We start from the raw sequence: 22,889 nt of genomic DNA, 5'->3' as shown, positions 1-22,889 counted from the left end.
TTCAGCTCTTCAGCTTTTTTTTTTATTTAATTTTATTTATTTATTTTTTATAAAGTTGGCCATGGGAGTATAAAATTAATTTTAAAACTTACACTGGTTCAAATGAGGGTACTGTACTGCATATGTTTGACTTGTGTTGAAATGCTAGGGACATTTTTTTTGTAAAAATTATATAAAAATTTGCATTTAGATTTATCGGCCAGTATATCGTTATCAGCAAATATAAAAAATTATCAGCCAAAATTTTCATCAGTGTATCCCTGCTATACTGTAATTGTGCATTCTGGAGAGGAAGCGCAATCGTGATTTTTTTTTAAAATATATATAAATATAAACCAAATATTTTTATTTTTATAAATACATTTAAAATATCTAAAATGCAGCCCTACTTCCAATGTGTATTATACTCTTTTGTTTTCCTATAATCATAAACGGGCAACTCTGGTAACAAGATTGGTTTCACTTCTTCACAATAAAACTACATGATGCATAACAACTGTAACTAACAATCATGCAGCATTACTGAAAAACAGTTACCATGTGACTCACACCACAACTAAGAAATGGTTTGATATTATAGGTATAGGTATTTCTGGGCTGTTTTCCATAAAGATTTAAATTAAGATATCACGAATAATCAGTCACTTTTTTCCATCACAAGTATAGAAAAGAGAGAAAAAAAGTCAGCGAAACATAAAAATGGGGAAACCAGTGCTAATGGGCTCTAAAAACAATGAAACATGCACAATCCTATTTGGTTCCAGCTGTTGGCCTTCGTCCTTCTTTCACCTCATAGTCAATACGGTCACACAGACACAACAGACTGAGCCCCATACACACCAATCCAGTTATATGACTGCTAGTCTGGTTTTAAAGCATATGGATATGTATTAGCCTTGTGAACACCCTGCCCTTACATACAATCAGCTCTGACTGAAAACAGCACCGATCAGATAAGGACAGGGACACTGTTGAAAGGTCAGTGAGTGAAATGTTTGGACTGAACGAGGTCTGATGGCTACAATGTAATAGTTTACAAAAAGCAGTGATGAGTAGATAACAGTCTCTGATGGCAGAATCTTGCAAATGTCTACCAAGGTATTATTTAAAATATTAGTTACACAAAAACCAAAATGCACACACATACATAACACCATTGATACACCAAAATATGGTCAGGACGATAAATATTTGGTCATTCTGAGATTATCAGCGATAACTGATAACTGGTGTTGTCAAAAGTACAGACTCCGTACCAAGTCGTTACTGAAATTTTAAAAATGTGATGATACCAGCATTTCCCCCTAGCATTTTGAGTGCTGTTAAGCGGACAATTTTGACGCTCTTTGCAGAGCGCTTACACAGATACACACGAGAGCGTTTCAAAGCAGACGTATCTGTGTTAGCGCTCCATGAAGAGTGTCACAAATGTCTATTTACAACATGTTTTTGAAGCGTTGATCACTGCAGCCAATCACAGACATATCTATTGAGTGCATGAACACAATGGCTAATCAGAGGTGTTTAAGAATCCGCGCAACAGCGCTCAAAATGCTATAGAGGAAATCCTGGTATCGTCATGTTTTTTAAATTTCAGAACCGACTAGTTACTGAAATTTGGATAGTGCGTAGTGATGGATAGTGGATAGTATGTCTCCGCTTCCTTCCACTGTAGAAAAATGAAGCCAAAATATCCCAGTAACGGTCATCGTTTGGAGCCCGAGTCTGCACAGTATGATCCTGAGGTGGAGCCACGGTATCAAGGTCCTGCCCATACTCCCACTCCCGCAGACTCAATCGCAAGCACAGCTGTCAATCATGACATTACACTTTTTTTTTTTTTCTTTTCTTTTTTTTTTTTTACAGCATCAAATAACTAACTCTACAACCAAACTTACTGGGAAAGCGAACACTTGAACATGCGTCTGTGTGGTAAGAACTACCTAAAATGACAGAAACCATCTTTGGAAAAATAATTATTTGAAGTGTCACTGGATTTTTTTTTAGTTTGGCTCATGTCCGATTCAATTACATAGAGAGGGCGGGGTTTAAGACCTATACTGCAACCAGCCACCAGGAGGCGATCGAAATGCTTTAGCTTCACGTTTCAGGACTTGTGCGGCACACTTGGTGCCCACTAAATCGATTAGCATGCTGATCCATAATTTTGTCTTAAAACTTTCAGTGAATATCAAGCACATGTACATTAAATAATCTTTTACACAAAATATCATCTACAAAAATAATTAAATTAGTATCTGAAGTATTAGCTGACATATCAGCACTTTTTCAACTACAGGCAACCCCACTTTCACTGTTTATATTTCACACACATGCATACATGCAAATATTTGTATAGTTTACATATATTAATATATATTACTACTTATTACTATACATTACATATATAACTATATTAATAGCTTACAACAAATATAATATTTTCTGCCTGATTCTAAATGTATATCCAGTTTCTTCTCTCTCTCTCTCTCTCTCTCTCTCTCTCTCTCTCTGATGTATTGTTATCAGCTAATAAAAGGAGAGCATTCACATGGATCAGTGACACATCTTCACAACTCTCTATTCTCAGTTTAGACTACAGTGGGGAAGACATGTTCTCCTTCCCAGAAGAACCCTCTCTAACATGCACTGTTAACTCAAGAATTTAGGTGCATGGAGAAGATAATAACTAAGCCAGCGTGACATCAAGAGATTATTACTTTAACATGTGAAGCTGTAAATGTATACAAGGCCAGATCTGATGAACTGACATGAATATGATTATTATAATTAATTAGTAAAGCATGGAGTGCAGTTCCAAAAAATAAATAAATAAATAAAAATTACTACTAATAATAATAATATATCAACCCAAAATTTACTGAAAGATTTATCAATAAAAACTGCCAACTTCTCTGTTTTTATGCATACAAATACATATATATACACACACATATACATATATACACACACATATGTGTATATTTTATATATATATATATATATATATATATATATATATATATATATATGTGTGTGTGTGTGTGTGTGTGTGTGTGTGTGTGTATGTATATATATATATATAGTTGTATAGAAACTATATTTGTAAAGAAACTAAATATAAATAAATAAATCTTGAATCTGAATCTTTAACTCTAAATCTTTAGTTACTAGTGACCCTAGGCAGTCTTTGCCAGTGACGTAAAACTACTGCTACAGGCAGAAGTGTTGCTTTATGTGATGTGCTCTATTTTACATTCAGCACCCCATAACACTGTGCTTGCTAATATAGTGGTTGGCTTTTATGTTGAAGCCCAAAGCATATAAAAAGTCTAATGATAATAGCACTTAATCATACAATTTCCAAGTAGTTTACTGTGAGTAATGCACTATGGAGTAAAGTTAAATACTACATGGCACTGCATAAAGCCAAAACAACTGATACATGTGTGTTATGATACGAGGACTTAGATTATTGAGCATTTCAAAGCAGCATGGCATGTTATCTCCAGCTACAGACTACTCAGCCCCTTTGTTCACAAACAATTCCCTCCCAGGACTTCAGCAAAGACATTGTGAGATTTTGGACAATTTCCTGGAATTCCAGATTCCAGTGTTAAATCACTTAAAAACAAACAAATGAGGTTTCATGATTATATTCTAGGAATGTCAGATCCAGGTTTCTCTGTCTCAAACCAAAGTACCCATGACTGAACTTCCCCCAATAAAAATAGTCTCTGCAGCTCCTTCCAGGGTCCACATTAGGACCCAGTGGCTGTACCACAGATGATGGCTGGAAGATGACATGCAGTCTAGGCCAGAGCGGTCACTGGGGTTTCATAGTGGAGGTAACAGGAAGGGCAGCCAGAGGGGGGAATGATAAATAGATGGATTCTGTTTTTTCATAAACCCCTCTGACACCAAGACCCTTTCAGCATCATAACAACAAGCAGGTCACATAATGACAGAGTAGACAGGTTAAAACTGCAAAAAAATAAAAAGTAAAACAATGTACTATACTAAGATATTTAAACAGATTTTAAACAATGTCAAGATATGAGACATATAATACATTATAACTAAGGGAACTAATCCATTAAGTGAATATAATATGTTTATGGTTTGATGTAAATCATCATACTCTTAAAAGCTATAACAACAGATACACTATAAAAAATTATTTTCATGTCAAATCAACTTAGATAATTAATGTGGTTCAGATAACATAATATTTTTAGTTTCTGTTGATTAAACCAATCGCCTTCATTGTATCAACTCAAATTTTTAATTTCAATGAACTCAATTTTAAGGCAACCAGGTAACTTCCTTCTTTTAAGTTAAACCAACAATTATTTTTTACAGTGTACGTAAGTTTTATAATGCATTATAACTGTTGTTACGATTATTCGTGAGATAATACAACATATTACACAACATGTAGGTTTTTTTTTTTTATAAGGAATTATTCAGATTATGTTAAATACTTTCTATTATCAAAATACATCTAGTGAAAACGTGACTATAAGACGATTAAAATATTGTGCTATTTGCTTGAATTCAGCCAATGCTTTGAGTTTAGGAGTGGGGCTATCAGTTTAGGCGACCAATGGTACTAGGTAAAGTGTTCAGGAAACCTTATTGAAAACATGAACTATTTTTGAAATACCAACTGACAATAAAGCTACCTCAATAACTAATAAAGTAAAATTTGTAGTACAGAGGTATGTTTGTAACATTAAATAAAAGGCCTATGCTACACGAAGACGACAATTCAGGAGTCTGTTTCTGTCCTATGCAAATATGTATGTGTGAGAGAGATTATATGAGAAATGTCTGTGAAAAGCTCCCAAGAAGCAATATCAGCTTAAATCTCACTAGATCTGCCTGTATATCCCAAGAGTATCTTATGACTGTATCAATAAACTAGAAGCCTGAACAGATCCCACACAGAATGTTCTGCAAATGACCCTTGAATATTTCACTTGCATAATTCAAAGCACATAAAAGCAGAGAGCACACAGCTACAGCAAGCATGAATAACCACAGGCTGTATTCCTAAAAGGAACCCATGAGTCAACATTAGCAATGAATCAAAATCTTAACAGCATCAAACAAGAGATCCATCCAAACACCTTCCTCCATGACGGCAACTTTCATCAACTTTCACATATAAATGCATCATGCACAAGTCAGTATAACTGATACAGGTCTAGATCTGCAGATCTGTGTTTCTGAAGCTAGAGAAACAGAGCAGTTACACACCTGTGCGGCACACTGCAGTAGGGCTGCCCGGTTTGAGGGATGTGCTCAGAATAACTCGCCCGGTTCCACATGTTTGCCGCAGATTTGCTAGCTTACAGTAAACACTCCTCTGAGCGGAGCACAGCTGCTGTTACTGCTGCAGACAAGCACTGCCCAGCTCACGAGTTTCATTTAAACGGCCTTCCCGCTCCCGGGATCTCCCACTCACCGAGAGACACGGGGGGGATGGGGATGCTGCACAAGCAGCTAGCATGCACATCCAAATACACAAACGCAAGACCGTTTCACCTCTGCTGCACCTCGTACCCTTTCACATTGACGTTTGTCACGATCAAATGACGCAAGGGTCTCTACTTATTACGCATTTGTGAAACGGGCAACGACATCAGCAGATTGGGATGATAGAGATGCAAGAGGAGGAAAAATAGAAGGGGAAAAGGATAGAGAGGTGGGAGGCGGGAAGGGAAAGACATTAAATGAGACAGTGATAAAAGGGATAAGACGCAAGATTGAAGTAGGCAGGGAGCAGAAAGGTTGAGATAAAGAGAGAAAAGAACTGATTAAAATGGACAGAAGGAGAGAACAAGTAAAAAGCCTATTTAAAAGAACAAAAAGGCACGTTTTAAAGCCGCAAAGGAAGGGAATTGGCACGGCTCCAACTGGCGAGACTGATTATAGGCTGTGCAAATGGGTGCTATCAGCTAATGAAAGAGCGGCTGCAGGTGAAGGATGAGTCTTGAGACTTGAGGTAATCCAGAGGGGTGACTAGGAACAGCCCTCCATTCCTCAAGCTCATCACATTCCCCCAGGGAAAGAACCCCTTCAACCCCAGTTCCTGTTCTGTTTCCACCGACCAGATGTAAAATGAGATTTATTGAGATGCTGGCCTTCAATTACAGTGGGGTCCAAATTTCTGGAAAACCACAAGCATTATTATGCCAAATGACTAGGAAATTTTGAAAATTCTGCACTATTTCAAAGTCACCAAATAAGCAAATAGAGATCAACCAATATTGCTTTTTCAAGACCATAAACGATTTTTTAAAGTGTAAATGTCCAATAAATATTATGAGGAATCAATTCTTAATTATTGTTTTATTTCTAGGTTTTTCCACAAACTAACGGACTGGTCAATACTAAAATAATAAAAACCTAATATTTTATTAATAAAAAAAAAAATCATTTTCACTCTGATAATATAATTTGAAATAAAAGAGATATTACATTTTTCACTAGTGTTCTCAGACTTTTGGACCCCACACTATTTCATTTTGAATGCAAGGCAAGTTGCACTAAGACTGGAAAAGGGCAGAAGAGGGAAAAGATGACAGGAGAAGCTCATCTGGTTGAATTATGAAGGATGCTCAATCATGCACATGCATTTGGCACTCACCTGAGTGAGTAATTAAAATCAAACATCGCATATGCAGCTCACTAAACCAATTACTGTCCCACAGCCCAAGGGGACCTTCAGCCATTAGCAAGGTGGCAGCCTCCTCCATATCTGTGCTGCAAAAGCTGCTAATGTATAGGTAATTAAATAGCAAATGAGAGGTTGTGAAGCAATTACTACCACATATATGCAACATAAAAAACACATTCTTCAAATTACATTGTAACAGTTGGTTTTAGGTTTTGTTATCACTTTCAATGTTTCATGTCTTTTATTTTGTAATTTGGCTTAGTCTAGGGCCATTTCTCAATATGCGTTCTTGTCTGTAGTTGTGTTCTTGTGGACTTGTGAAACGTCATCAGTTGCTGCCCAAGTATTGTTCCAATTCAAAGTTCACATCTAGCCAAGTACAGTTTAAATCCCCGGATGTGTTCTTGATCCACCCCTTTTATTGAGGATGCATCAAGGTGTGACTTGTGTGGACTTGAGACAGCCAGTTATCCCAGAATGCATCTCGCACTAACCAGCAAGCGTTAATAGCGGGGGGGAGAAAACCCATATAATTTAAAAACACTACTGTTATAATGTCATGAAATGAAGTTAAGAATTTTTCAGGTGAAAATGTACTGGTTTAAAGCTCAAATCTGTGGTTTATTGATAAAGATAGCACCTATTTGAAATTTTGATTTGACTTTTTCGGAGTTGTGAGATCCAGGCCATCAGCGGGTGCTCAGTGCTCATGTACCCAGCTGAGAACAGCCTTACCTCGGCTAGTTCTTCTGACGCTTGCCGCTGGCTCTGATGTCTCTGTAGTGGTTAAACATGAGATACAATTTATCTTGTGTATGTCTAACGGGCAATCTTTGGTTTCATGAATCTATAATTTGTTTCCTGGCAAATCGTTTTGGCTGAGGGCAAAGTGAAGTTTCATAACTATATATATATTTAGGCTATTTAACTTTACCGTTGTAGCCTAATTGAGTGCAGACTTGGTACATTTGACTGAATTGTTTGCTTTATTTCTTATAGCTTATACCTTTTATGCCTATACTTTTATAATGGCTATTATTGATCATTAAAAATGACATTTAACAAAAAGAGACAGGGTTTGTGTTTTATGTTATATTTCATTTTATTACAGTGAAGATAATCAGAGTATGCACATATTGCCTGAACCACATATTAATGCGTTTAATATTTTTAAAATGTAAACAAAAAGAGGCAGGGTTGTGTTTTATAATTGGTTTTGCATTACATGCAGTGAAGATAATCAATGAATGCCTTGCCTGAACCACATTTTTTGTGGCTATTAATATGTTAAGATTTTTTAAATGAAAACGAAAAGAGGCAGAGTGGTGTTTTATAACGTATTTTGTTTTATTGTTGCCTAAAATATATACAGAGATAACCAGAGTAGGACTTGTGTCCTCCAATCCTCGGGAGTTCTTTCTCCTGAGTCGAACTTGTCAAGTCCAAACTACCAAGGACGCAAGTCCGAACTTTGCTATACTTGCTATTGAGAAATGCCTTAGGTTCCTGGTTTTGTCATGTGATTCCCTTGCCCTCATGTGATCATATCTTGTGCTTCCCTAGTCTTATGTGTCATGTTCTCATTAGGTGTGTTCGACTTGATGTGGCACTGCACAGACCAATCGGTGTATGACATCAAAGTACCGCTAGATCAACTAGAAAGCATACGCTCTCTAATCACTCTCATGGTACTTTGGTCTGCGCAGCGCCGCTTAAAGTCAAACACACCTAAAGATTGTTCTGGTCATGTGCCCTGTTCTCTCACTGGTTCATTGTTTGATTGATCACATGTGTTCCTTGTTTAGTGATTAGTCCTTGTGTATAAAAAACCCTCATGTTAGTGAGTTGGTGAGTTTTATGTTCAGTTCATGACCATGTTTATTTAATGTTTCATATTAAGCCAAGTCTTTGTTTATTTTGTTAGCTTTGTTTGTGTTGCCCATTGTTGGTGAGTTTTGTGTTCAGTTCATGGTTATATTTAGTTTATGTTTCAAGTTAAGCCAAGTCTTTGTTTTTTTTCTACTTTGTTCATGTTCATCGAAATAAACTGCACTTGAGTTCAACTCAACTCACCTTCAGTGGGCTTCTATTACATACACACAGTTCCTTGTAATAACATTACTGTTAAAATTGTTTTAAACTTTCCTGAAATTTAAAGGGATTTATTTTCTCCTTCCTAATATTATAAAATACACTGAAGTTGAATAGTAACTTTGTAAAAATGATGGAGTCCAAATGTCGGAGCACAAGTAGCACTAGCAATGCTTTTTTTTCTTCAATGCAATTTTTTAAATTACAAATTACATCATCAGCATAAAAAAATGAGTGAAAAGTTTCATTAAAAAATTAACATGAATTTCCAATTTTTGTTTATAAAACCTGATGACATTGGGTCTCATTCACTAATAATTGCGTGGATTATTTCATATTTGTATGCATAGGAGAACTTCGCACGAAAAATCTCTGCCTAATTTACAACACGTGTGTACGCACACAAATTTGTTCTCAACTTTGTTCTTATTTTAGTGAATTTGGAGTATTCTAAATGAGCGGTCGCGTGCACGAGGTTAGTCATTTGCATAAAACAGGCTTACGTCACTCTCGTCAGACATGCCGCTGTTTAAAGACGCGTTCTCGCCTGATCCTCGAGCAATGCCAAGCGTGCAGTTCTCACCAGTTCTCACAATAAACTCCTTTCATACAGACCAAGATTACAGACCTCTCATGAGCCAGATGTACATATGCGTATATCTGCGTTATTCAGAGAAACTTCGCAGCTGAACATAATCACTGTATATGATGAAATGTATTTAAGATTAAACTGTATAAATTAAGAATTTTGTTATACTATTTTATATATGGATTATATAATACAATGAATGTAACATACTTTAATATAATTATAGTCTTGTTAGGATGAAATTTCATATTTATAGCTTCTATTATAAGGCCGTTCAGAGTAGTGCTTTTTTTTTTTTTGCGTACGAGTGCTTTCAGTTGTTCATATATTTTGTCGTAAATTTAGAATGATATTTAGTATGAAATTTTGGATGAATCGTGATTTGTTCCTAAAATCGTTCCTAAGCACATTTCACGCACAAATTTGTGCGTACTCATGCTTAGTGAATGAGACCCACTGTTCCTAAGGTCTGGTACTTCAATAAGAAGCAAGAACATGACCAATAATGCAAAGGAGTTCACATGATCAATCTGAAAAATTATGAATGGTTTAATGTTGCAATTTTAATATAAAATACTGTCAAATTTATGCTTTTTGGAAGGTGTTCACATATTTACTATAAATAAGTCACCATAATCTTTCTCCGACTACATTTTTCAAAATACTAAATCTTCCTGCTTCTAGGTTTAAATTAGACTTTTACATTTTCAATGTGGTCTCAGACTCACACTGTATTTTTCATGCTCATCATTAAATCAGCCTTGAGATGCCCTCCACTGACATCTGATGTCTGCCAAAGCAAGACAGTTTCAGATCTATACCCTGGGATGCCATGATGAAATCCCAGAAAGCTCCACTGATAATGCAGCAGAAGCTGCATTACAAGATGTCACTTAGTGTGCTATCACACTAGCACTTCTGGTGCACACCCGTGTGAAAGTGAAAGTGATGTGACATGTAGCCAAGTATGGTGTCCTATACTCGGAATTTGTGCTCTGCATTACACCAATCCAAGTGCACACACACAGCAGTGAGTATTGAACACACAATCCCACCATGAACACACACCCGGAGCAGTGGATGGTCATTTTTGTTGCGCCACCCGGGGAGCTATTAGGGGTTAGGTGCCTTGCTCAAGGGCACCTCAGTTGTGGGCAGTGTTGGGCACGTTACTCAAAAAAAATTTATTACTCATTACTAGTTACTCCTTTTGAAAGTAATATTACTTTACTTATTACTTTCTGGCAACAGTAATTAGTAACTCTACTAGTTATATTACTTTTCCTTTACGCCCCACAGAAGTTGTAATTGTGTATCTTCCCCATAAAGTTCTTCTAAAATATTACTAACAACATATTTCTGCCTCATCATTTGACCAAATCCACATTGTAATAACTTCTGACTGCGATCCAAACATTCAATGGTGATTGATAGTGACTTTTAAGTAAAAGTGTTGTATTAATCTCATTAATTATCATGTGTAGCTTGAAGCTAGTTGTAGCTATAATTTCTTTGTTACCCATATACAATTATATTTCATAATGTATTTTATACATCATATATCGGGATCAGAGGGATGTGGGTGGGCAAGCCATGTAATGCCAGAGTAAAGTAATGCCACAACTTACATGATGCCACATCTAACACAACGGTGTTTCTCCTGACAAAATCAGTGTAATGGCAATATTTCCATACGCTGAATGTAATCTTTTCCATAATCCAAGCTTGCCTGCTGCGCTTGTGACTTCATGTACCTGTGCGAATTATTGGATTGTTGCATTTCAATTCAGTAGGGGTTGAGGCAACAAAAGTAACTAAGTAACGAGCTGTTTTACGGATGGTAACTAATATTATTACTGAAATCTTATTAGTAATTAGTTACACTAGTAGTTACTGCAAAAAGTAATATTACTGTAATTAGTTACTACCCAACACTGGTTGTGGGTAATGAGAGTGGAAGAGAGTGCTGTTCATTCACTCCCCCCATCTAGACTGAGACTCCCACAACCTTCGGGTTACAAGACTGACTCTCTACCCATTAGGCCACAACTGCCCCTGTGTTCGATTAACGTCAGAGTTCGGTTTATTTGGACGACGTTGCACACCCATGAACTATACCCGAATCTGCATAAAAAGTGTGGTCTGGGGTACTGTTCGCTGCTGATATGAATGCAATATGTATAATTCAATAAAACTGTGTGTGTGTTTGTGTGTTCTCACTCACTTTCCTGACAAGTTTAACTGACACACTGCTGCTGTTCTTCAGAGCATTTGCAGGACATTTGCAGCAGATAGACGAACTCGAACTCTGGTTTGGACCAGGCAATCAAACCAAGTGTGAAAGCACCCCTGATCAACTTATTTGCCTTGATGTTAAAAGACAAATTGCCAGCTAAACTAATAAGCACATAATACTGTTTTGTCTGATTTGCAAATTAGACCTTCACCTCTGTGGTGCATCAGTCAGTATACAGCTGATAAAACACATGACCAACCCTTGACCAGCATATCTGTTTTCTGACACATAAAAAAGATCTGTCAGCGCTAGAAATTGTTTTTGAAGAATGTTTGTGCACAAGGGTAGTTGTCTGACAGCAAGAGATAAGAAATGAATCATCCGACGAGCCAAAATTCAAAGCCCTTGCTGTAGCCTCTACTGTCATATAGTTGTTCCAAAGAGATTAATCACAATATTTACTGAATCATCCTCGTTCTCACATCAAATGGTGTTAAAATATAATCATGACATTAATTTTTGTATCAAGTCCCACAGACTTGCCGTTCAAATTGTTGAATTTGAATTTAGTTTCTTTACATTTTAACTGTGCAATATCTTATTTTACTTTAGTGGAATTGTTTAATTAAAGATATTAGAGTGTGTCCATCAATCTCATGTTAAAAGAGAAACTTTAAAAGTGCCAAAATAAGTTCAGACATCATATTCACATCCTGAATCACCCAACCAAATCTAATTTTCACAATAAGAACACTATTTGCTAACAGTACACCGTTCTTCTTCAAATTAGCATTTTACACTCTTGCAATCCACATTAAGTGTGAAATAAATAGATAACGGCTCCATTTAGAAACTGTGTGATATATTAACCATTGCCATAGCCTTAATGGATTTTACAGCATCCCTTCGAAATTATAGTCATAACCATAACTTAAACACAAGTTTATTGGCTATCCAGTTAAGCTGTGGCAATATTGAGCTATAATAATAAAATATGACTTCTATCATGACTGCTTTAGATCTTTAAAAAAAAGTAACTTAGTCATTTGGTAATTAATGATCCTTTGTTAAATACAGTCTGCTGAGTTGACATCTTCCTGTCGATAAATCCATTCAAGGGAATTATAAAAAAGACTAGTTGAATGGTACTCACCACTTATTTGGCCTTGAAGACCTAAGGACACCCCGAAACAGACACAACTTTTCAGTTTCTCTTATGTATGTGCCTCAAGAAGAATTCAGGATATGTGAAGATAGATTTTATCCACAAATCGTTTTTCTCTCCTTCTTGACGTATCTTCTGGCACGTCCTCTCTACATCCAACAAGACTAATATTTCTGAGCCTCACATCTATCTAAACTCACTGTAATGTTACTGAAGGTATATGCCAGAGTGCCTCATGTGCCAAAAATATCCCGGTGCTAATTGCTCATATGACCTCTGTTTGCTCCGGTCCCTTCCCTCTGTAGAGGGTGTAGAGTGCAGAGTTGGATGGGTGAAATTAGTGCTGGATCAGCCTGAACTGAGCCGCCCCCAGTCAGCCAGAGTCAGGCTGTCAGCACCTTCTCCATCTCCCTTGTGAGCTTCTATAGGAAGAGGGGAACAGAAAAGAGGTCTCATCCCTAAATTGAGCAGAGAAACAAGGGTCTGATCATACGCCCCCATCATCAGTGGTCTCACGTTACACCTGCTGCAGGGTTATCCATACAGCGGGCCGCCTCAAGTCAGCAGTAACTGATGAGCTTGCTGTCCGGATGCAACCAGAACCTTCCTGTCCTGTGTATCTGCCTTCAGGTTTACAGAGCTAATCAAATTATGCAGAATGGAGATATGCAACATTCTGAATTAAAAAGTACTTGTGACTGCTACAGGCCATGATATGGAAAGAATCATATTTGATCAAAAATACAAACAGTAAATACTGTGGAATATTTTCAGCAGCCATTACTCTAGTCTTCAGTGTCGCATTTTATAATATAATATAATATAATATAATATAATATAATATAATGCAGTCTGATTAAAGCCACAAGCTTTTATTTCTTATGAAGGAAGACCTTTGACTACCATTGTGTACTTTACAACAGTGTTTTTTTATATTCATTATTCTTCACTCCTACCAAACCAGAAAAGGAGACACAATATTGTACATTTAATGGCATTTCTTTCAGTTCTTAAATTTCCCTTATTTGGATGGCAAAATAATTATAATTAATATTAATTGTGATTAATAACCACGATCAAGCGACTAATTATCGTGACATGCTCAAGAAACATTTCTTATCACAGCTGAGCACAGTTTTTGTGGAAAGTGTGATACTTTTTTCAGCATTTTCTGATAAATACAAAGTTCAAAAGAACAGCATTTATTTGAAATAGAAATATTTTTCACATTCTTTATAAGTGACTGTCACTTTTGATCAATGTAATGCATCCTTGCTAACAGGGGTGTAAAGTTCATCTAACAGTTGGGGGGGACAATAAACAAAATTTCTCAAGAGCAATATTTGAAGGTTACACAAATAATACAGTAAAAATTCATGTCTGTTATTCTTATCTCTGTCATTTTATCTGGCCAACAACACAAAGCTATAGTTGGTTAAATATGAGTTGGTTAATAGGTTCACCACGCGGTCATATTATAATTACTAAATCATCTTGCATCCTCCACATAGTATTTTAGGTTTCATCTGGGACAGAGAACGTCTCTTACTATACTTAACTGCAGCAAGCCCACTGATCTGCCACTTAACATCATATTGAGCAAAACCCAACACAATATCTACAATATTAGCCTAATATCAGTTCACACATAGGCTTATCGCAGCGTTTTTTTGGCGGTTTGTTGTGTTTTCCAAATTAAATGGTGAAGAAAGCTCTGAAGTGACTGAAGTTCATGTAACACAGTAAGCGTCACGTGTGTTTGAGTTTGTGTAGTAGATGAAACAACACCATTCATTCACACAGAGACATGCAAAACATGCAAACTTATAAGCGACATGCTTTGGCTGTTGTCACGTCCATTTCCACTATTTAAAAGCCTTAAAATCTCTGCTGTGGGTGCAACTTACGTAATAGCTTGTGACGTCAAACGTACCATCTCTCCTCCGTCCTTAGGTTGCACGTTATTCATTACAAGAATAATACACATTAGTAAAATCATCCTTTTTCATTTTCTTTGCCTACAAATTAACTTTTTGATGGCCACGATATATTATAAAAGTATCCCAAAAAAAAAAAAATAAATAAATAAAAAAATCCGCGGCTCTGTAATTTTTCCCGTGACTGCATTTTCAAAACAGCCCAATTGTACGGGAAAGCCATGACCCTGGCAACACTGGTTCTCTCACACCGGACTTGTGTGTGTAGATGAGGTAAAAGAGGAAAGCAGGAAGTGGACCAAAGCACTGTGAGGCAAAGCAGGAGGTTTCAAAATGTTTGCCCCATTTGTATCGTTTTACTACTGTCTTAAACAATTGTTTTAGTATATATCATTATATTATTTATAATACACAGTGTTGTTTTTAATGAGATTTAGGGGGGGACAACCCTCAGATGGGGGGTCCTGACCCCCCCCGACCTTCCTGTGATTTCCACCTATGCTTGCTAAGTAAGTATTCATTTATTTAAAAAAAAAAAAATCTTACTGACCCTAAACTTTTGAACAGTAATTTAACTTAATATAGTATCATTTATTTAAAGATGCTTTTTTTAAGGTTTGGAACACCTTGAGGATGAATAAATGATAACAGAATTAAAATTTTTGGGTGAACTATCCCTTTAAGCCTTTGACACCTCGATATAAAATGAAAATAGAATTAATTAATTAAAAAAAAAAAAAAAAAAAAAAATATGGGGAGGCAGGGACTCCAAACATTTCTAAAAAAGTATTCATAAAAAGCATGTGGACTTGTTAAAATGTACCACTAGGCCAGAGGTCAAAGACAGGACAGACATGAAAACATGAGCCTTGATGGTCTGCTTTCAGTCATGTCAGCATGGGCAGTAATGCGAAAGAAAGAGCCAAAGAAAAATATCATCCAAGATTACTTTTTTATCAGCATAGGGAGAAAGACTTTAACACAGGCTAATTCTAGGCTGAATTAAATAAATTGGATATAAATTATAAATGAGCAAAAGGGAAAAGCCTACACAAGCTGTCCGTTTAAATCCTGAATGAGCGTTGGTCCATCGAAAGGAAACTAATCCCCCATCTCTCTGGTGCTGTCCATGTGTGACCTATGAAAGTCAAAGATTCAACAGCATTCCCTGGTGGTTGTCTTGTGCACAGCAGAGTGTTACTACATTCCACAGCGCAGCTCTCACGCTGCTCAGGTCCAGCAGAGGATCATTGACTCTGACAGAAATAACTTCATCCTCTCGCCGTAGATATTTCATTCAGGCTTTAATGTGGGCAAGGTGGGAAAGTGCCGTAACTGGTGCTTGGGGCTATTTGTCCTCCTGTTATCAGTCCTGGCAGAGTGAGTTAAGAAGATATGTGTGTGTGTTATAGCTGGTGGACCTGAGGGAGCTACAGGCATACATTGTATGGCTATAATTAGGCAAATAAATTGCAGCAATCAACGTCACCATTACAGCTTGTTCTAGTATGGAGAGCAGTCAGACTTGATAATGTATGGATAGTTTTAGTATGCAAGACAGTATGTTACTGTTAAATGTGCTCCACAATGAGCACAGAAAAGCGCAAGGAAAAACAATAAAACGTACTAAAATTTAATAAAATATTTACATTCACACTAGTATATTTAAAAGATATATAATCTATTTAGGCACAACTGTGGAGTAATGAAACGGATGAAAACTAATTCTAACATCATACATTATCATTTAAAAGTTTGTGGTGTAATTTTTTATTTTTTTTTTATTTTAAGATATTAGTACTTTTATTCAGCAAGGATGCATTACATTGATCATAAGTGACAGACTTAATAATATTACCTGATGGACAATAAAACAGGCAAAAAAAGAAAGGAGAGACATAAGTCAAATAGACCAGAACAAGAGCCTTAGTTAGTGTAGGCTGGAGCCAATCGTATTACAGTGGTCCCCTAAAAATGATATTTTCTTTTTTTTTTTTTTTCTTTTTTTTTTTTAAGAGAGACTTTAACTTTACATTGTAGGAAGTAGAACTTATTAAAAACAACAGAGAACATCTTGACAACTGCACAGCAACATCCTAGCATTCACAACACCCTACCCCATGATTTTGCACATGCAATTACTACTCAAAATCTGGTTCTGGTCACTTTAGTCTGAACGACAATTTGATTACTGTTATCATGAAAGAAAACTTTTATATTGACGGTGTTAATTTCAGTAACAATCTATGACAAAAAATGTTCGTCAGTTACTTTTTTTCCATGACTAAGACAAAAACGATGACGAGACGACACCAATGTCATTCAACGATATCTGTGACTGTATCTATGAAATATCGTTGACGAAAAAAGACAAGACTAAAACGTAGTTAAAAAATAAAAATCTCTTTGTTTTTGTCAAAAACTGTTTTTAACAAGCCACTACGAGCTTTCGTGTTTGCAGTTGCCAAATGTCAAGGTTTTAAATCCTCCAGTCAGAGCTTTTCTCTTAAAAGGATAAATTTTCTGGCCGGTGTTTTACTTAATCTTTGCAATCTGGCAACCATGCACACATGCTCTCTCTGCAGAAGAAGCAAGGATGATTGGAAGCACAGACAAACATGTAAGCTGGAGTTTAGCGATCTCCATTGAGATATTCTGCTCAAATGAGTATGTCATTCAGCAAGTCTGTGTTCCTGCAACTATATCTGCAATCAAAAATTCTAATTGATGAATTGTAATAAATCTAAACATGGATCTCGACTATAATTGTTTGCGACTGTGGTTGTGGAATAAATGCACTTACTGTACACAACCTCTGTGTGACAATACAGTCTTCTTGTCGTTGTTTTAATAGAAAAACTTTAATGTCATTTGGAATTAGTATTAGGAATTTCACTGTTTTACCTTTTGAGAGAAGTTTCTTGTTTTACCAGTTTTCATCATGCAGTTTTCAAACCATGCGTATAAGTTAACATCTCTTGATTTGTGCTTATAGGTGAAAGTGCAATAATTCTAATGAAATCTAAAAATACATTTCCTAAATGACAACAATTGTTGTGATTATAATTTTGAGCAAAATAATGTAACCATTATGCAGCATGATGAAATTGTGACCAAGTTTTCATTGACTAAAACTAGACTAAAATGCCCAGACATTAGAACCTGACTAAACAAAAACAGGACACGGTTGACAAACGGGGTGGGGGGGAGACCGATCCACAAACTTCGAAAAAAAAACCCAACACTTCTTTAACTTTGCAGTACTAAAACTTATTGACACGTTAAGAGTGTTGTTACCGCTAATCACAATAAGCCGCGGAAAAAATTATTCAATGCGGTGACGCACACAGCCGAAGCACGAGCACAGATGCTGCCTCTCAGATTTTACAGCTTATTGCACTTGCATGGTCAAATACACACACAGTTATGTCAAAATGCACATTGTGTGGAGTATTCACTTAAACACAGTTACGCGAACATAAACAGTTAGGAGGAAATCTGATGTGTAACAGTATAGAGTGGTGCATGTATGACATCGCGTTGAAGGCCAACCGGTAGTTTGCATCACACTGGTTCCCTCGACAAAAACCCAATAGGATAGGCTTTTGGATTATTGCAAAAAAAAAAAACAAGCTCTGTGATCAGTTTATGCTACTTACAAGTTTTGTCCATCAAGATAATTTTCACAGATGATCACAACCTGTATGAAATTTGAGGCCTAAATGCAGTCGCCAGAAGAAAGTAGCTAAAAGTAGGCTATAAACGAACTACACCATGATCCCATGACTTCAATGTCACCATCACTAAGTTTCTGACAACTCTTTGAGTTACTATTTAAAAACATTTTCCCAGAAAGTTTGAGTTAGAATTGTTAATAAGAGCACAATTATAAGAATTACGAGGCTGTAAAAGCGGACTGAGTTTACCTGTTCGGCGCAACAACGTTTAATGTCCCCGATAGCCTCTATAGTCCCATTTAGCTACGTTAGCAACCGCCTTTTTCAAGACATGTAACAGCTTAACAACATCAGGAGTGGGGTAATACTGATGTATTTTATGTCACAGAATAAAACATGGAAGTGTCTTGAGCCTGTGTTAACCACAGAACTTATTTCAGCCATTTAACCAAAATCCCATTGACTTTGGGACAATGGAACCAGAAGTGCTAAAATGCTAACCCGTTTCTGCATTTTGCCCTACAAAGCGATGTCATACCTGTCATGCATTTATTCTTAAGGACAGCAGCCTAATAAACTGTTGCTGTCTGTTTCATTAATGTTAATAAAAAAAATCATTCAATGTTTTTGACTGAATCACATTTGTATCTTTAATATGAATCAATTTATATTTATATTCATGCAGTGAAGACTATTTTTACATTTGATTATTTATTTTGTTAAATAAGCCTAGGCTACTGTACTAGAAAAACTTAAAGTTTATTTAATTTTTTCTATTGTATTTGTCCTATTGTTTGCAATTTGCTTCTTTGTTCCTATTTTTAATATCAAAAATAAAACAAAAATTGCCTGCCTTGCTTTATTACAGAAGACTGCCAGTCATGTGTGTAAAGACTGCAGTCAGCTTAAATAGCATTTATTTTATAATATTGGGTTGAATAATATAGGACGAAAAACAAAATAAATTTCAAGGTTCACATTTAATTCAGTGGGATTTTTTTCTTCAAGAGTATTAAACTGTCTACCGCAGTCAAATAGGAAAAGTAACACAACATAGTAAACTAGAATCAAATCTATGCATATATTGAATCAAAATTTGATTCAATTTTGAGATCGATTTTTAATCGAATCATGACCTCAAGAATCGATTTGAATCGAATCGTGAGGTACCAAAAGATTCCCACCCCTATTGACTAAAAAGTACAATTGACATCGCATTAAGACAAAAATGCAGTCCTCTCAGTGTGGTTGTCCGTTTTTTAACATTTGGACAACTTGCTGTAGAGCCTTGCGGTCAAGGGCAGAAACACTGCCATACAAAACTAGGCAAGAATGTTTTCACTCAGAAAAAGTAGGAGATGATTTGAGAAGCCATCTAACCTTCCTCAGCATTTTGAGGTGTGCATGTTCTTGTTTAGAGAAGAAGTATTGTTGACTCAGCATAACTGTTCTGCTAATACTGATTGGTTCATGTTTCAAAACCCGGCTTCCTAGAATCAATTACTAGATGCTTTGAGGAAAAGGTTGTTGTTCCTACACCACACTGCCAGCAAGAACTCTTTAAATCATGTCTTTAAATCACTCCAACACAGGACACAGCACTACAAAACAGTAAAGTCCTGCCCTAACAACAACTCGCTTGCAGGAAGATTGTTCTCTCAAATGTTACTTGGAAAATCCCAGGTAGCGTGACTTCCTGCTAAAGGAAATGAATGTTTGTTCTGGATGGATGACCTTCCTAAGAAGCCAATACCGCATTCACCTGCCTACTCTGTATACATCCTCCTGAGAGTGTCTACGATTTAGACTAATGACACATATGGTCCAATGTAATGTTTTCTTTGAGGAGTCAAAGCAGTAGTCATCAATAGCTTTAAAAAAGACAAATGGTCCTCCACACCATTTTAGAGAGAGCGTATTGATTTTTTTGTATTATTCAGAGATCTCCTAGGTCTACAAAAGCCCAGACTATTTAAGGTAGCAAAATCTTCAGAGTCACATCTAATTTGGAAACTTTTGTTTAAACATGTAAAAAACATGTTTAAAACAAAAGCATAATCTGCAAAACCCTGCTGTTCAGAATTAACTAAATATTTGAGGCTTTTCTTCAAACACGCACCCGTAACACTGTGAAGATCATAGTTCGATAGCAAAATCTCAAGTATTAGTCATTGGAATTTCCTTTTCCTTCAAAAAAGGAGGCCAGCTTCATGGTCTGAATAGCATAATTCCTCATTCTAAACCCCAAAGACTGAAATGTCTGGAGCAGAGGAAAAAAGACATTGTTTACAAGCTCAAGTCATCTTAGCAGCTCCTTTTATGTTTAAAGTGAAGGCGAGAGAAAACTGCAGTTCTGCAGTATCTCTTCTAACAAAAATTCTGCAAGAGACCCGACATCTGTGTTTAGTTAGAGAAGCTTTTTGGGTCCACGTCAGTGTTGTTATTGTGTTTTTTTTTTTTTAGATTTTAAAAGATAGGACAGTAAGCAGACAAGAAGCAAAGTGGGAGAGAGGGGGACGGGATCGGGAAAGGTCTGAGAGCAGTGACTCAAACTCTGGTCACCCGAAGCACAATGGCATTATATGTTGGTGCGCTGCCCACGAGGCTATCGGTGCCAACAGTGTTGTTAAAAAAAAAAAGAATTCATTTGAAAATAATCATTCATTCATTCATTCTGAGAGTTTGCCAACTGTCTGTTTTACCCCCTTTAAACTTAGAAAACCAACAGAATTGATTAATTCTGATCTTACAACCACAGCAGAGCCTTTTTACTTTGTCCTTGAGTATTAAAACTACCTCATTAACCTATATAATATTCTCATTACCTTTCTTCCATTGATGTAGCTTCATCCTCTTCCTCTCTGATAGTCTCCAATTCAATCTCTGTCCCCTCGCGACCAACATCCTGCTTCGTCACACGGCCCAATGGCAGGCAGCTGCAGCAGGTACCCATGTTGGCGGTGGCTCTAGCATCTCTACGGCCCCTATGTCTGCTGTCTCTTCGGTCTACAAACTTTCTCATGTAGTGCGACACGCATAGTTACATCTCAACCACATTTCTGAATTAAGCGCGGGCTGGAGGGTTAAATACGACAAGTCAAACTGTGTCTGACTGAATGGCCCTGGTGACATACTGCAAAACATAAGCAGCTACTGTCCCCTCGCTCAATTCCCTCATTGTTTCTCCTCTGTCCTTTCCCCTTGTCAATGCTCTGTTATTACACCAAGTCCCATTTGTTTTGACCAGCACAAACAATGTGTTTTTAGCCTGCCATGGCTTTCATCTGTCATGGAAGATGTGACTGTACCATGGCACTTTGTGTCTGGTGCCTACTTCTTTCTGAAAGGAAGTAACATATGGTATCTGGACAATATGGATGGCTTGAGAATACAATACAACAGTTGTAAGCAGCAAATCAGCACGACTGGTCTCCTACGCTCCAGATTAGATCAGAATATGGCTGAGAGCTGCCCTCTGGCAAGTTATTTAAACTGAATTCACAGCGAGTACTCCCGGGTTGTCATTCATTTTGATTTCAGAATGTGAATTGAATTTAGGTAGCACAGGATGTACAAACAGTGTAAACAATGTGACACCATCAATACGTTTTGTGATCATCCCAACAAAGCAATAGAGTTTGTCCAACTAATGGAAAATGGAGAGAGTATTCGGGAAACCTTATGGGGAAAAAGCCTACCATGGGCCATTAAGTGTATACTTTTAAAAAAAAATCTTACTGACCTCAAAACCTTTGAACAGTAGTGAATTTATAAAATTATTAGATTCAATATATAAATCAATATGTATGTATGTATAATTTTTTTTTTTTTTTTTTTTAAGACATAATACTTTTATTCAGCAAGGATGCATTAAATTGAACAAAAGTGGCAGTCAGTCAATACATTTATAATGTCACGAAAAAATCTATTTTAAATAAATGCTGTTCTTTTGAACTTTCTATTAATCAAAGAATCCATAAAAATTTATCACGTCTTTCACAAACATTAAGAAAATTGATAAGAAGTATTTCCTGCGCACCAAATTAGCATATCGACTTCTGAAGGATCATGTGACAATGAAGACTCGAGTAACGGCTGGTGGAAAAATATTAAAATATATTAAATATAAAAAAACTGTTGTTTTAAATTGCAATAATATTTCACAACAATATTACTGTTTTTATTGTATTTGATCAAATAAATGCAACCTTGGTGATTATAAGAGATTTCTTTAAAAAAAAAAAAACCTTTAGAAAAATCTTACCGACCCCTTTTTCTTTTGAAATAATCCTTTTAAAAATACATTAACATAAAAAAATTAATACATTTAATTTTAGGGACAACTGTGGAAGAACAATCCATTTCTCTGATGAAGTGAAGTTCTCAAGAATCCAATTTTGATGTCCATATTTATTTATTATAGTTACAACAGTGACACAGTGTGTTGAACATACTGTGCTATATTGTGTGAAAGTAATCTGCCTATTAATTTCCTGATATGTATAGTAA

The 22,889-nt window shown here is 36.3% G+C and overlaps 1 protein-coding gene across 11 annotated transcripts in view; it reads right to left on the bottom strand.

Moving 5' to 3' along the window:
- Positions 1–22,889, bottom strand: part of plekha7b (pleckstrin homology domain containing, family A member 7b) — a 132,289-nt gene that overhangs the window by 97,115 nt on the left and 12,285 nt on the right. Inside the window, exon 1 of one of the 11 annotated variants that reach the window (XM_051901699.1) lies at positions 21,206–21,500. The exons of 9 other annotated variants lie outside the window; for them this stretch is intronic. In XM_051901699.1, the coding sequence (XP_051757659.1) occupies positions 21,206–21,402 (197 nt within the window). In that variant the 5' untranslated portion in view covers positions 21,403–21,500. Of the gene's footprint in view, positions 1–5,262; positions 5,420–21,205; positions 21,501–22,889 lie in introns of those variants that run through there. One more of the 11 variants, XM_051901706.1, reaches the window with a different exon arrangement.

This window comes from Ctenopharyngodon idella, chromosome 7, assembly GCF_019924925.1.
Source record: "Ctenopharyngodon idella isolate HZGC_01 chromosome 7, HZGC01, whole genome shotgun sequence".
Lineage (NCBI taxonomy): Eukaryota > Metazoa > Chordata > Actinopteri > Cypriniformes > Xenocyprididae > Ctenopharyngodon > Ctenopharyngodon idella.
Note: the sequence above shows the minus strand (reverse complement) of the source record. Positions and strands in the feature narration are given on the sequence as shown.